Source organism: Artibeus jamaicensis, unplaced genomic scaffold (genome assembly GCF_021234435.1).
Source record: "Artibeus jamaicensis isolate MK-2021 breed Jamaican fruit bat unplaced genomic scaffold, CSHL_Jam_final scaffold_1019, whole genome shotgun sequence".
Lineage (NCBI taxonomy): Eukaryota > Metazoa > Chordata > Mammalia > Chiroptera > Phyllostomidae > Artibeus > Artibeus jamaicensis.
The window spans coordinates 11,919,205-11,934,640 of NW_026522025.1; the positions used below are offsets into that span (position 1 = coordinate 11,919,205).

Consider the following 15,436-nt stretch of genomic DNA (forward strand, 5'->3'; position numbering starts at 1 on the left):
TCACTTAAATAACTTTAACAGGTGTTATACCATTTTAGAGACTTGTTTTCCTTTAATTTTTTCCTTTCAGTCAGTATGAAAGATTAAACTCTACAGAAGAATGCAATCAAGTGATGGCCTTTTCTTCAGAATGTGAATATGGAGGCCACAGGAACAGAAGAAGTTGACAAACTAAAAACTAAATTTATATCTGCTTGGAACAACATGAAATACAGTAAGTACTGTATTGTGATTTTAAAATTGTGTAAATCCAAAGGCATACTTGAAGATGTGTATCATCCTCCTTTTTAAGTCACTGTCAGTTCCTTAAGTTTCTCGTTGAATGAAGTATTTATGTAAAGAATAGAGATGAGAATATCTCCTGAAGAAACAGCCAAATATCATCATAAACAGTGCTTAGAAACTCAAGCATACTATGTGGTCTTTTTTAAAAAATAAGTATTTCAAACAGAATTTATTCAGGTGATGGTAATACCTCCATTTTTAGACTAAATTTCATGCAACCTCATGTGTGAACCAGGGAGCAAGTAAAATGGCCCCTGCACACTCTTAGAAGTACCCTCGGGTCCTCATTTTAAGCCTAGTTACTCTTGGTTTGCAAACAAATCCAGTAAGGATCATATAATGGTTTTAAAAATATTTTATCCCTTTTTATTTATTTATAATTAAAAGTGTTTCCCTTACAGCTGACTTTCAACATTATATTATTTTTGGGTGGTTGTACGGTGGTTGTAAGTTATATAACCAGCACAGTAGTTATATAACTTATGAGGTGATACTCCCACTAAGTCTAATACCCACCTGGCACATAACATAGTTATTACAATATTATTGACTGTATTCTTTACGCTGAATTGTACATCCTTGTGACTGTTCTGTAACCACCAATTTGTATTTCTTAATGCCTTTACCTTTGTCACCCAGTCTCCCAACTGCCTCCCACCTGGTAACAGGTCATGTGGTACTTTTGAAGCCCATTTCAGAATAGAAACAAATAAAAGATAAACCTCAAAAATGGAGAAATACTCAGCAGAACTAGTTTCAACAGGAAGAAGTTCATACCCATAAAATAAAAATGATCAAATTTAGTAAAATTCCTTGATATTGCAAATTCAGGTAAAACACATTGGCAGTTGACTCTTGGTTTACTAGAAGTCATTGCCAGCTAGCTATGGTTATAATTTGATAATAATAACATGACATTGCATTTTGAAAATTATGAACATCAATTTTTAAAGTTGGGATACAATTTATGTACTGTAAAATACACTCTTTTAAGGTGTATGAGTCAGTGGTTTTTAGAATATTCACACAGTTATGCAGCCATCATCACTATCTAATTCTAGAGTATATTTTTTCCTTTTTATTAAATTTATTGGGGTAACATTGGTTAATGAAATTATATAGGTTTCAGGTGCACAATTCTACAACCCATCATCAGTACACTGTATTGTGCATTTACCACCCTAAGTCAAGTCTCCATCCATCACTATTTTTCCTCCCTATACCCACCTGCACTTCCCCCTGCCCCCCAGAACATTTTTATTACCCCCAAAGCAACCCCACACCCGTTAGCAGCTACTCCCTATTCTTCCCCAGCTACTTCCAGCCACTGTCAACCACCATTCTATTTTCTGTCTCTATGGATTTCTGTTCTGTACATTTCATGTAAGTGAAATCATACAACTTGTGGCCTTTTGTGTCTGACTCTTTTCACTTAACATAATGTTTTCAAAGTTCATCTATGTTGTAGTATGTATATATCTGTACTTCTTTTTTTACATGGCTGAATAATGTTTCTTTTTATGGTTGTACATTTTCTTTACTCATTCATCAGTTCATGGACTTTCAGGTTGTTTCTACTTTTGGCTAATATGAAGAGCGCTGCTATGAACTTCGCGTACAAGTTTTTTTGTGTGAATATATGTTTTCAGTTGTTTTGGTGTATATCTAGGTGTAGAATTGCTGGATCACGTTGACTCCAAGTTTAACTTTTGAGGAACTGCCAACCTATTTTCCAAAGTGGCTGCACCATTTCACATTCCCACTCTCAATGTTTGAGGGCTTGAATTACTCCACATTCTCACCAACACTTGTTATTGTCCATTTTTTAATTAGAGCCATCTTAGTGGTTCATCTTACTATCTGATCTTTTTTCTAAATTACTTCCTTGGAATATTCAAATACTTTAAATCTTTTAATTAAGATGGAAGGAAATATAAAACATGGGTAACACTTGTTGCCTTTGGGAAAATAGGTTGGTATCAAGGAAACTGAAGTAGAATTTGTGCCTTTAAATTTTATACTGTAAGAACATTGTTACATGTTTGAAAATAAATTAAAATTCAAGGTTTTGTCCTCTCATTTTTTAAGTGGATAGAATGCGGTTAAAATGCTTAACTATATTTTAATGATTTATTTTATTTTATTTATTTATCTTTAGAGGGGAGGGGAAGGGAAAGAGAGAGGGAGAGAAATATCAATGTGTGGTTGCCTCTTGTGTGTCCCCTGCTGGGAACTGGCCTGCAACCCAGGCATGTGCCCTGGCTGGGAATCGAACCATGGTTGCTGGGTTCCCAGGCCTGCGCTCAATCCACTGAGCTACACCAGCCAGGGCTAACTATACTTTAAAGGAGTATAAATGGCCTCTACTTTTAGTTCATTGCTGAAATATTTTGCTACTCTTGCAAAAAATTGCACATCTGTAGTTGAGAATTGCTTATTTGAAATTAAATAAAAGAAAATGTTGCTAGCCTTTTAGTGTTTAATCTTCTAACTGCAAAAGAGTTTTTCTCTTTTCTTGTTTAGGTTGGGTGTTGAAAACAAAGACATATTTTAGTAGAAATTCCCCTGTATTATTGCTTGGAAAATGTTACCATTTTAAATGTGAAGGTAAGTGCTAGATTTGTAACCCATTGAAAAATCATTGTAGTAATTTCATTGTGTAACTGTTTTCACAATTTTTTTCTAGGTTAATCTATTTTTGGCACATTTGTTTTTTACTTTAATTTTTTTAAACTGTGGTAAAGTACACATAACATATAATTTATCATCTTAGTCATTTTTAAGTTTAAGTTCAGTGGTGTCAGCGAGTGTCTAAGGTGGTGATGCCATCACCACCGTTCAACTCCAGCACCTTTCATCTTGTAAAACCGGACTCTTTACCTGATAAACAGTGACTCTCAGGCCTCCCTTATCCTCAGCCCCTAACAACCACCATTTATAGGCCTGTGATTTGGTACATTTCTTTTAAGAACTTGTATTTTAGGTAAGACACAATATGTTGTCATGTGGTTTGGGTTTCTTGTGAACTACTTGAGGATGTGGATCATGCCATGTTTTGTCATATTCCACATAGTTTTGGACTTATTGTGTGAGTGCTAAGTAAATATTATTTCGATTGATAGCTTCATATTCTTTATCAAGTTCTCTGACGATAACTTTAAAGCACCACCTTAGTTAACCTAAAAATGATATGTTTTCCAAGTGTTAAGGATGTTCCAGTTTCTGAAGTTACTGACTGTATTTGTTGTTTCTGAAGGTCCTCATATGCTCATTTTTTCAGTAATGATCATATATTTTCTTTTAATAATTTATGCCACTTGTTGATAGCCTACTGTACGTCAGGCTTCATGGCAAGCCGTGGGAAATGTCTTTAATTCTCACAGCGAGCCTGCAAGGGCGATTCAAGCTGTTTTATGAATGTGAGAGTAGGAGCTTAGAGACATTAAATGATTTGTCCAGAGTCACATGGGTATTAAATGGCAGAGCTGAAATTTAAACCAAGACTATGCCTCACTTGACTTGTTTTTTTATTTTTAAATAGTTGACATACAGTATTGTGTTAGTTTGGGGCATAAAATATAGTGATTTGACATTCCTTATGATGTGATCCCCACAATAAATCTACTAACCGTTTATCACCGTACACAGTCATGACAATAATATTGACTATTCTAACTGGAGGTTTGTACCCCTTGTTCCCCTTCTAACTGAGGTTTGTACTCGTCCCTCTACTGCCCACTCCTCTGGCAACCATCAGTTTGTTCTCGTATATGTGAGTCTGTTTCTCTATTGTTTTACTTGTTCATTTTTTTTAAAGATTCCACATGTAAGTGAAATCACATGGTATTTGTCTATACTCTGTCTGACTTAGTTCAGTTAGACTAATTCCTTCTAATGTTCAAGTTGTTGCAAATGTCAAGATCTCTTTTGTGGCTGGATAATATTCTATTTCACACACACAACATATATACACACACACACACACACACAACATATGTGTGTATGTATATATACATGAGAGAGGACCCAAAAGAATCCTGAATTATCTTCTGAAGGACAAGCCCCTTGTAGTACAGGCTTCCCCTGCTAGGTGAGTGTTCTAGGAACCCATCTGTATCACTGTACCAGCTGGTGTTGTTGTGAGAGGCTCCGTTTGGCTTCAGTGAAATTTTTTGGAAGACTCCATACGTTTGCCCATTTCATGATGGGTGATTTACGAATGCACCTGCCTGTACTGTGCTGAGTGTTCAGCAGTTTTTGACCAAAAAACAGCATGACCCCTGTGCCCCACCCTCCCTATTCAACCAGACTCTCCCTGAGAGACTTTTTTTTTGTTTGCCCAGATGAAAAAATGGCAGAAGCGCCAAAAGGCATCAAAATTGATGAGTTCAAAAACTTTTTTGAGCTGTGGGGAAAATGTCTCAATAGGTGTAGTGCATCAAATGGAGAGTTCTTTAAGGTGACTGAAGTTTAAACAGGCAAGAATAAATGCACGATTTTAAATATATAAATTCCATTTTTGGTCCCCCCTTATATATTTACATATATATTTGTGTGTGTGTGTATAATATCTTTTCCACTTATTCTTTATGTGTAGTGGTCTGTGTCTCATTTCATATAGGCGTTGTTTCCACTGTACATCTTTGCATCCACGTGTGTGTTCTGCTTATATGTGTGAGAGATGGGTGGGGGGAGAGAATGTGTGAGAATATGTGATTATCAAGGCTTTTATTCTTTTTTTTTTTAAAGATTTTATTTATTTATTTTAGAGGGGAAAGGAAGGAGAGAGGGAGAGAACTATCAATGTATGGTTGCCTCTCATGCGTCCCCTGCTGGGAACTGGCCTGCAACCCAGGCATGTGCCCTGACTGGGAATCGAACCGCAATCCTTTGGTTCGCAGGCCTGTGCTCAATCCACTGAGCTACACCAGCCAGGGTACTTTAAGTAATTTAAATGTATTAACTCACTGAGTCCTCACAACATCCTTGAAGGATGAGTAGGAAGATAATGGATAAAGAAGGGATGCTTGTAAGTAAAAAGAATGGCATAATGAAAGCAATAGCAATGACATTTTAGATAATGTATTTAGGAAACAGAGATGTCTAGTGTAGTTTTGGAGGGAGAGAGTTCTAAAAAGGATCAAAGGAGTGTCCTGAAAGCTGTGTGAAAGGATTAGGTTATTTCTTTATAGGTAGAGAAGAGTATGTGTATTTGAATTGTTTTACTTTTTGCTCAATAGTTGCTGCTTTTGGGCATATTATTTAATCTCCCTGTGTGTTAATGATACCTATTTCATATGTGCTTAATGATGTGCATAGTATATGTACACCTTCTAAATGATATTATTTATGATATAAGGAATTTGAGAAAAAATATTAGAATTGTTTTAAAGGATAACATTATATATGTTTTTGGAAGAAATACCTTGAACAGATCTTTGTAGTGGGCACTGGGTGGTGAGGTCCTCAATTCAAGAGACAAAAAGTCAATGATATAGGAGATATGAATGAGACAAATAGAAGATTGTTTTGTTTTGAACTGGGAGTGGGGATATAAGAAAGGAGAAGGGTGCGGTAGGGAGGGAGACAGGAGAGAGAGGCAGAAAGATGATGGGAGACTGCATGTCCATGGTGAAGGTTCCTTGTTGACATACCTTGATCTTCAAAAGTCTGTTAAGTTCACGAAATGCTTGAGGTAAGGAGTTCTTTTGGAAAGAAGATGAATTTGTCATCTGGAATGAAAAAGACAACTCATATTATTGCAGGAGCTAGAAGCAGGGGGGACTATGCAAGCTTAAGTTGTAGAGAATTAGCAGAAATCTTGGGGCTTTCTTTGGATTTCTAAATGTTACAGAATTTTAGGTCCAAGCAAGTTTTCTGAGTTTTCAGAGAGATGGGGGTGGGTTACCCAGCTGGCTTCTTAACTATAATGATTACTCCTATTGAACAACAAAATTCCAGGTTTCATTTAATTATTCTTAATGACAGCGTACCAAGTACATGCCGGCTGGGACATTGATCTTGCCCAGATGGAGCATGTGATAATCATAACTAAATGTATGCTTTAGAAAAATAACTGATGGTTATGTAGAAGAACAATTGGAAGTCAGTTAACAAGTGAGCTATGATGACTCTGATATAGGGCAGTAGAAATGGAAAGGAAAGGATGGATTTAAGATAAAATAGAGTCAGCAACATCTGAGAATTGATTGGATTTTGGATCTTGAGAGGCAGAGAGGAGATAAATTTAAAGACTACTATCTTGGATGATAGGTAATGTTAGTAACCAAATGTGGTACCCTAGAGGAAGCATGGGTTTTGGGGGGATGTGTAGTGTTTGAAGAAGCCTGTTAAGAAATGAAGTAGGCTGTTCAGAACTGATTTGTTATTTATTTTCCAAGAAGTGACTTCTGAGGCTAGTGGATACGGTCACATTGCTGCAAAGTATAGCTGGACAATGTGCATCTTTAAGGATATGCAGTGATCCCTCACCTGTCTCGGGAGTTACGTTCCAGAGACCCCTGCGACAGGTGAAAATCTGCGACGTAGCGGTGTTATATTTATCCTATTATTTATATATATTTTAAGGCTTTATAAACCCTTCCCACACTCCTATAAACCTTTCCCACTCTCTTATTAGCCTTTCCCACACTCTTATGAACACTTCATATGCTCCTAAACACTTTCTACACTCTTAAACCTACATAATTTTAACAACATATAAAATTCTATATGGGTACTCACCAGTGAAGTATCTTAAAAAACCCCGAGATACAGTGAAGCCTCAGTGAGTGAACCTCAATTTAGTGAGGGGCGACTGTACTGGTGTTATCAGTGAATGACACTGAGACAGATTAGATGATATAAAGGACAAAATCCAGAATAGCATATGATCATCAAGACCAAAGCAAGACATTTTTAGGAGGAAAGGGTTGGACAAAGTACCTAATCCTCAAAAGCGGTTGAGCAGGAAATAGCCTGGGAAGAGGCTAGGATTTCTGAGTGTGAAATGCTCATGGCTTTGAGAGAACAGTTTCACTTGAATGGTAATGACAGAAAAGTAAAATTAAGAGCAGCTAGCCTACATTTACTGAGAGTGGTTCTGTGTTATGCACCAAAGCCAATTTGTATTTCTTCAAAGTGTTGGTGGTTATGATGTTGGGGTAGAGAGGAATTTTTTTTATATAGAACGTAAAACCACAGCCTACACAGGAAAATATTGATCAGTTTAACCAAATAAAAATTTAAAATACCTACATGACAAAAGGCACCATGAACAAAATCTAAAGGCAAGTAAGAGAGAGAAGATATTTGCATATGTCCCCTCTGTCTCCCCCATCATAGGTCTGTGTGTGTGTACAAGAGAATCTCCCTACCCATCTGTTTTCTCTCCAGCTATATTTTAGACCAAAGGTTATTGTCCCCAAAATAATAAAGAACCACGGATTATTATGTAAAATATGAACAACCCAGGGGAAAAAATGAGCTAAGAGAATGAACAGGTACTTTTTAAGTAGAAACTTGAGTGGCAAATCAAAAAGAAAATGCTCACCCTAGTAATAAAGGGAGTGAAAATTAAAATGAGGTAAAGATACTATTTCTTAGTCATCAGATTTGCAAGCTTTTAAATTTCTCTTGCTACCTTTCCTGAGCTACAAACTCTTCCCCTTATATTATGTAATTTTCTTTCCCAGTGTACAATATCATGCTGTACATTATATGAAGGGTTGTAGTATATAAATCCAAATAGTCCTCCCAGTTAGTATTACCTTGACCACCTATCAAATTTAAAATCATTTTTTAAAGGGTACCTGTCATGGAAACAATTAAGGATTTTACCTTATTTTAGGTAAGCCTCATTCTTCCACAGATACCATGCCCAAATCTGGCTAGGATTTTCTAGATTTTCTTTTAGATGGCTCAGGACATGATGGGCCCAGTGGTCATTAAGGAAAAATGGTAATTTGGGCTTATCTCTAGTATATCAGTTCTATTTAGGAACCAAAATGTTTTAACACAAACAAGAGATAAGGCTCTCTCTTTCCTAAATTGGGCTGAAGGACATCCGTAGACAGCCTAGCCTAGGAACAAAAATAGTACATGGGAAAAGGGAAATAAAAACTCTAAGAAGTAGAGTGTGTAGCCTAGAGGCTAGAAAATAATAAAAGCTTTTTTTCTGACCTGAAGCCAGCCCAGGAATGGAGCTTTGCCTGGGGCCGTCTCTGTAGCACAGAGGGAAGGGCACGAGCAAGTATGTCAAGGGCTCCTACCGTGTGTGCTCTTGGTCCCTGTGCTGGCCTCCATCTTTGCTGTTTTCAGGGTCTGTGATGCTCCAAAACGTGCCAAGATTTTGCCCAAATGTTGTGGAACTAAGATCCTAGAATTTGGAATTTTTTGAAATATGGTTTTTGACATTTACTAAAAAGTGACATGTAGGAAGCAGTGAGGAGTATTTAGAAGTATATTAATTTTCTTTTCTTTTTTTAAAAGATTTTATTTATTTATCTTTAAGGGAAGGGAAGGAGAGAGGGAGAGAACTATCAATGTATGGTTGCCTCTCATGAGTCCCCTGCTGGGAACTGGCCTGCAACCCAGGCACGTGCCCTGACTGGGAATCGAACCATGATCCTTTGGCTCACAGGCCCGCACTCAATCCACTGAGCTACACCAGCTAGGGCTAGAAGTATATTACTTAATTTTTAAAAATTTGGACATTTCCAGGTTTTGTTCTATCATTGATTTTTAATTTAATTCCATTGTAATCAGAGAAAATACTTTCAGACTTTAATCTCTTTGAAATTATTGAGACTTGTTTTATGGTCTAAATATGGTGTAACTTGGTAGATGTTCTTTGCATACTTGGAAAGAATATGTCTTCTATTGTTGAGTGTTGTACAGGGATTACTAGGTCAAGTTAATTGGTGTTCTGTTCAAGTCTTCTCTATCCTTACCCTTAATCCTACTTGTTCTACCAAATATTGTGAGAGATAATGAAATCTCTGACTATAATTGTAGATTTATCTATTTCTCCTTTCAATCCTATCAGTTTTTGCTTGATTTTTAAAAGATATTTATTTATTTATTTTTTAGAGAGAGAGGGGAAGGGAAGGAGAAAGGGAGGGAAAGAAACATCTATCAGTTGCCTTTTGCACGCCCCCATTGAGGATCTGGCCTCCAACTCAGGCATGTGCTCTGGCTGGGAATGGAACCAGCAACCTTTTGGATCTCAGGCCAGTGCTCAGTCCTCTGAGCCACACTAGCCAGGGGCTGCTTCATTGGTTTTGAAGCTATGTTATTGGGTACATAAACATAGAATTTTTATAGTCTGTTAATGAATAGATCCCTTTGTAATTATAAAAAAATTGTGGTGATATTCTTTGGTCTTAAATCTACTGTGTGTGATATTAATGATATTCAGCTTCCTTTTGCCTAGGATTACATGGCATATATTTTTAAATTCTTTACACTTTATTTGTATCTTTATATTTAAATTATGGGGTTTTTTTTGTTTTGTAGAAAGTAGATAGTTGGATTTTGCATTTTTATCCAGTCTGACATCTGTGCCTTTTAAACTGTTGTTTAGACTATTCACATTTAATGTGATTGTTAATGTGGTTAGGTTTAAATTTATCATGTTTGCTTTCTATTTGTTACATCTGCTCTTTGTTTTCTTTTCCTCTTTTTCTGCCTTCTTTCAGATTGAGAATTTGTTGATTCCATTTTGTCTCTTTGTTGGCTTATTAGCTATAGCTTTTCCTTTGTATATAGGTTCCTGGTATACAGTTCTACAGTATCATTTGTACACGGCTTTTTATTGTGTTATTTTAGTGATTACTTTAAGGTTTCAGTATCCATTTTTGACTTATCACAGGTTAACTGTAAGTGACATTATACCAGTTCACACAGAGCATGAGAACCTTGTGCAGCACAAACAGTAAACTTCACTTCCCCCAACCCCCGACCTGTATACTGTCAGTGCCAGACATTTTAGTAACTTGTACGTTATACACCCTACAATGCATGGCTATCATCTTTGTTTAAATAGTCAAATATCCTTTAAAGAGATTAAGTATTAAGGAAAAATTATATATTTGCTTGAGCAGTTATCACTTCTGGTGTTCTTCATTTCTTTGTGTGAATCCACATTTCCATGTGTTATTACTTTCCTCCTAGAAACATTCAGTAAAAAGTGCCTCTCCATTATGTTCAACAATGTCTTATCAATCGAAATTCAGCAAATAAGGATAAGTACTTTATTCTGGGATTTCTTATTTGCTAAGTGACTTTCTGTTCATCCATCTACTCTAAGATTAAAATGGAGGTTAAAAATTCACATTTAGGTCCTTGAAATTAGTATATAACTGACACTAGTTTATTAACCTGATCACTGAAAAGGCCAGTCAAATGACTGAAATTACGTATGGCTACAATGCTTTTAGCAGAAGGGGGCCTGTCACTCACCCCTTGGCAACTTAGTTGTAGTCACCATTGGACTGTGGTTCTGAGGTTAGGCTGGCTGACTGTGCTATCATCTAGAAATATTATTGAGCATGAGCTATACTTTTTAGTAAGGCTCCCAGGAGATACATGAAGGGGAAGGAAAATAGAAGAAAATGTCACAGTAAGTTAAACCTATAAAAGTGTAGTTTTTCCTTAGTTGAAATGTCAATTGATTAAGCGTTATAATTTTTCTTATGTTCCGTGAACTGCTTGAATGTGATATCGTGTTAGATACTCTAAACTTCCACAGGCGCGATCTGAGGACTGGGTTATAGAATGCTGTCCTTGATATAGTACCTATAATCAAACCTGGCAGGCACCTATTATAAATCTCCTTTATCATAATATAAAAAGTTTAGAATAAGATTTCAGTGTTTTATTTTCTTAAGCAATAAAAAGCAGCTGAGATTTTCTATTTCTACTATTCATTTACTATAATAAAATATAATGCCTTATATAATATGGAAGGAAGAGCATTTTATTGTGATAAATGAAAGCTAGTGGTAAGTACTTGTTCAGGAGACAGTGTGACAAAACAGATATATTTGAGTCAGAGGAGTGAGCTGTGCCGGGGCTGCCCATTCACTGACAAGCTGGGGGGCGGGTGGGCCAGAGGTCTCTCTGGACCTCTGGATCCTCATCTGGAGGATAAAAGAGTTTTATTATAAGATTCTCTCATATCCAAAAAAACAACATGTCTTTAACACTTTAATACTTTAACTCTTCATGTTTAAATAAGATTAGCATTTCATTACTCAAGGGAGAACCTCCGAGAATGCTTTTTATTTATTTCTAAATATTATTGATTTTATTCTCTAAGTTACTTGACACTCATCCCCGCCCAGTCTCATCTGCACTGCTCCTCTCTGACTTCAGTGCCTTTTGTTCCTCTTTGTCTTAACAAGCTTAACTCTGGCCCCCAAGCCCCAGTTGACCTCCAGGATATCTCTGCCAGCAGCCACACTATAAAACTTGTCCCTTTTTGTACAGTCACATAGCTGAGTTGCCACTTGTTAAGTGGTGTGTCAGTTGCTCACTGAGTATCCCCCTCATAAAACAGTAAGATTCTCCAGGGAGGGGATGACTCCCGCTTCTCTCCTCCTTCCAGCTGCAGAGCACGGCATCTGGGACAAAGTAGGAGTTCAGTGGGTGTTTTCCAGATTATTTAAAATAATTTAGAACTGGAAGATAAATCTCACTACAGAAACAATTTCACATTTGTCTGCAGTGATATTGGAGTGATGACAACCTTTTGAGATCCTACAGAGCAGTGGTGTTCACCTGGCCTGCCACAAGAATGTTTAAAACATGTACTATCTGACTATTTAGTCAGGGGCACAGACCTCTTTTCCCTTAGATTGTCGAATAAAATAATGACAACAGCCAGCACAATAATTGCCATCTGGTATGAATGCCCCGTCTTGAACCATGAATATATAGGCCATATAACAGAGGAGCTTATTGGTCTCATCACATACTACAGTTGTGTCTAATTGATTAATTCTTGGTACCGGAAATGTTAATATACAGCTATAGGCACCCGATTTTTTAAAAAAGTCACTTTGGACCAAAAAGTGTAGGTGTCATGATTACTATTATTATGTATTTTTGTAAATCAATCAAAATTATACCTATTTTTTGAGGTCACAGAATTTCTAATAGGTCACAGAATTTTATGTTTGTCATGAGATGAAAAAGGTTGAAAATTGCTGCTCTAGAGAATAAACATATCTTTAACTACTTTAGAAGTATCCACTGATTTTTGAAGTATCCATTGATTTGTAAAGAGCCCAATAATACAGCAATAATCAAATATTGAAATAGCCTAAACTATATTAGGACAGTTCTCTTCTTTAAATAAAGCCAATAACTACCATATTTTGCTGTGTATAATGTGCACCCGCATTTGTGGCCCAAACTTTCAGGAAAAAAATCTTTCATTTTAATTTTTTAATTGATTAATTAATCAATTAATATTTAGACAGTTATTTTGCATTATAAAGGAATTTTAGCATTTATTTTTGAACATGCCATGGTACAAGAAATTTTATGTAACAAATACTTATAAAGCACGAGAACAGATACAAGGTATTTCAGGTACTACCCATGTATAATGTGCACCCTTATTTTTCTCTCAAAAATTTGGGCAAAAAAGTGTTCATTATACATGGCAAAATATGGTAATCCCAGTCACTGTAAGTAGATGAAAGAAGTAGTAGCAATTTTTGAATATCAGAAAACACCAGTAATTTTAATGTGCTTGGTTTTGTTGTACTTTTTTTTACTATTCACTTACTGATTTTAGAGAGAGAGAGAGGAAGAGAGAATTAACGTCCCTGTGTTGTTCCATTGCTTGGTTTCCTGTATGTGCCCTGACCAAGGATTGAACCCACAACCTTTGTGTAGCAGGACAACACTTTAACCAACTGAGCTACCTGGCCGGGTTGGTTTTGTTGTATTTTTAAAACTAATTCAGATGAGCCTTCCTTCTTTGTATTAATGTAAAATACTTTTCATTATGTTGTCACACTTCCCCTCAGTATCTGTCCCCCAAATACACAAATGATAGAGAGGGAGAAAATCTACCTGATGCCTTTAAAAATATATAGCATTTAAAATATTGCCAGGAGCCAATAATCAGATATATATTATGTATTTCTACAGGGGTGGACACGAGTAGGTTTATAGTTGTGAATACATGAAACAGTTTATTTTTGTATTATTATTTACTCTTGTATTACATATTTTTCCATATGAACAACTGTAAACCTACTTTTGCCCACACCTGTATATAATACCATTTTGCATTTTTTAGATGTTTTACTGCAAAGGCACTTACTAAACAAAAGTTCTAGAGGGTGTATTTTTTAAAAGTGTTGTTATTTGGAGGGATAAATTTTCCTTCATTAGAAATGTTTTAACTGTACCTAAAACTGTGATATGTTCCTTAAGCTATGTAGCAAACATGCAATTCAATTTGGGGATCTCAAAACACAAATAAAGGATAAAAATGAAAATTCATTCAAATACTTTTATTCTAAATGGAAAGTTATATTTTTACAAAAGCATGAGTAGTGAGTGCCAGGGCAGCCTGGCACTTTCTTGTTGTCCCTGCTGCTGTAAATGGGATATGTGTGTCCAGGAGAAATGAAGTGAGGGACATCAGGAGTCCACAGAAAGCAGGAGGTTTTCAGTGCCCTAGGTGCCCCGTGCATGTGGGCAGGGACACGCCACAAAGCACAATGGACAGACCTTCCGATGCCACATGTCAGCATCAGGTGGAACTGAAAGCGCTTCACCTCTCAGGATAGGAATGCTTTGTCTCCTGGTCCTTGAAAGGTGAGGGCACAGAAGTGACCCTCACGGTAAATAATCATAGCCCCTGTCTACCGTTCCCATCAACTCCCAACCCCTCAGAAGGTCACATGGAGAAATATATGCAGTGTGTTTACAGAAAAGGGCAGGTTTGTACAAAGAATTGCTCTCAATGCACGTTCTCTGTTCCCTAAAAAGCTTAGCAAAGTATTGAATCTATGGGAAGAAAAAATTATGCATTACACAATCATTTCAATTGTCACCCCATTGGGGGAAGGGACAGTAGAAATACACATGTTCTCACTTGATGCTTCAATCAACAATTTGGGCAGGTTCTGTAAGAGACCAGTCTTGGGACACTGAGAACAACAAATTGGTGGAGTGATCAGGTGAGGAATGTTCTTCCTGAGTCAAAATGTGCTTAAGAGCACAAACTTCAGTGCACTCACACTCAAATTTGTTTTTTCACTGCAGTGTCTTATGTATCACCAAAAAAGTAACTGCTGTAACATTAGGGCTTACCAAAAAAACCCCAACAACTTTTTTTCTAGTCCTAGAACATGAACAAATGCTAAGTACAGACAGTTACAATTCTACTTGAAAGGTCAAATGTGGGTAGGTCAGCACTAAGCCCCAGACATACCTATTGAGCTTGCAGCCAGGAGGGCATTGGCTCAGGTGACCACCCTCAGTGGGAGATGGGCAGCTACAAGGAACAATTAGCAAGAGCATGGAACAAGAATCATGGACAATCAGAAAACCAACTAGTTCCAAAGTTGCCCAGTTCGTGGGCATTAGAAGATTTTGATATAATTTAAAAAGTTCACTTGGCCAGTATATAGATGGCAAATCACAAAAGTCGTATCTGATGCAAATGGGTATTTCTGAGAAGTCTCGAATTAACAGTGCTGTGATTTTGCTTTTTAAAGATGTAGTAATACATTCTGACTTCTAGCCAAGTTGGAGGCATAGATAAATATACTTTGCTTCCTCTCACAACCAAAAGGACAACAACAAATTTAAAAACAAAAAAAATCCAGAATTGCCAGAAAAATTGAACTGTATGGAATCTGACAACCAAGGAGTTAAAAGACAAACATCCATCCAGATTGGTAGGAGGGACGGAGATGGGCAGCCAGGGTGGAGAGGAAGCTCAGCAAGGTGGTGGACCGGGCAAGCAAGGTGGCAACTGGCTGACTGGGTGGTTTGACATTCACATGTGGGTAAGCTGAGGCCATACAACCTGGGGTTCCAGCGTGGGGAACTAAAGCCTCAAAACCTTTGGCTATAAAAATCTGTGGGAGTTGAGGTGGCAGGAGAAGGTCCCAGCCTCACA

General features: G+C 36.9%; 1 protein-coding gene across 2 annotated transcripts in view; it reads left to right on the forward strand.

The window, feature by feature from the left end:
* The window catches only part of ATG4C (autophagy related 4C cysteine peptidase), an 86,253-nt gene that overhangs the window by 20,450 nt on the left and 50,367 nt on the right, over positions 1 to 15,436 (forward strand). For both annotated transcript variants that reach the window (XM_053655485.1, XM_053655484.1), the window contains exons 2-3: positions 71 to 214; positions 2,809 to 2,892. In XM_053655485.1, the coding sequence (XP_053511460.1) occupies positions 139 to 214; positions 2,809 to 2,892 (160 nt within the window). In that variant the 5' untranslated portion in view covers positions 71 to 138. The remainder of the gene's footprint in view (positions 1 to 70; positions 215 to 2,808; positions 2,893 to 15,436) is intronic.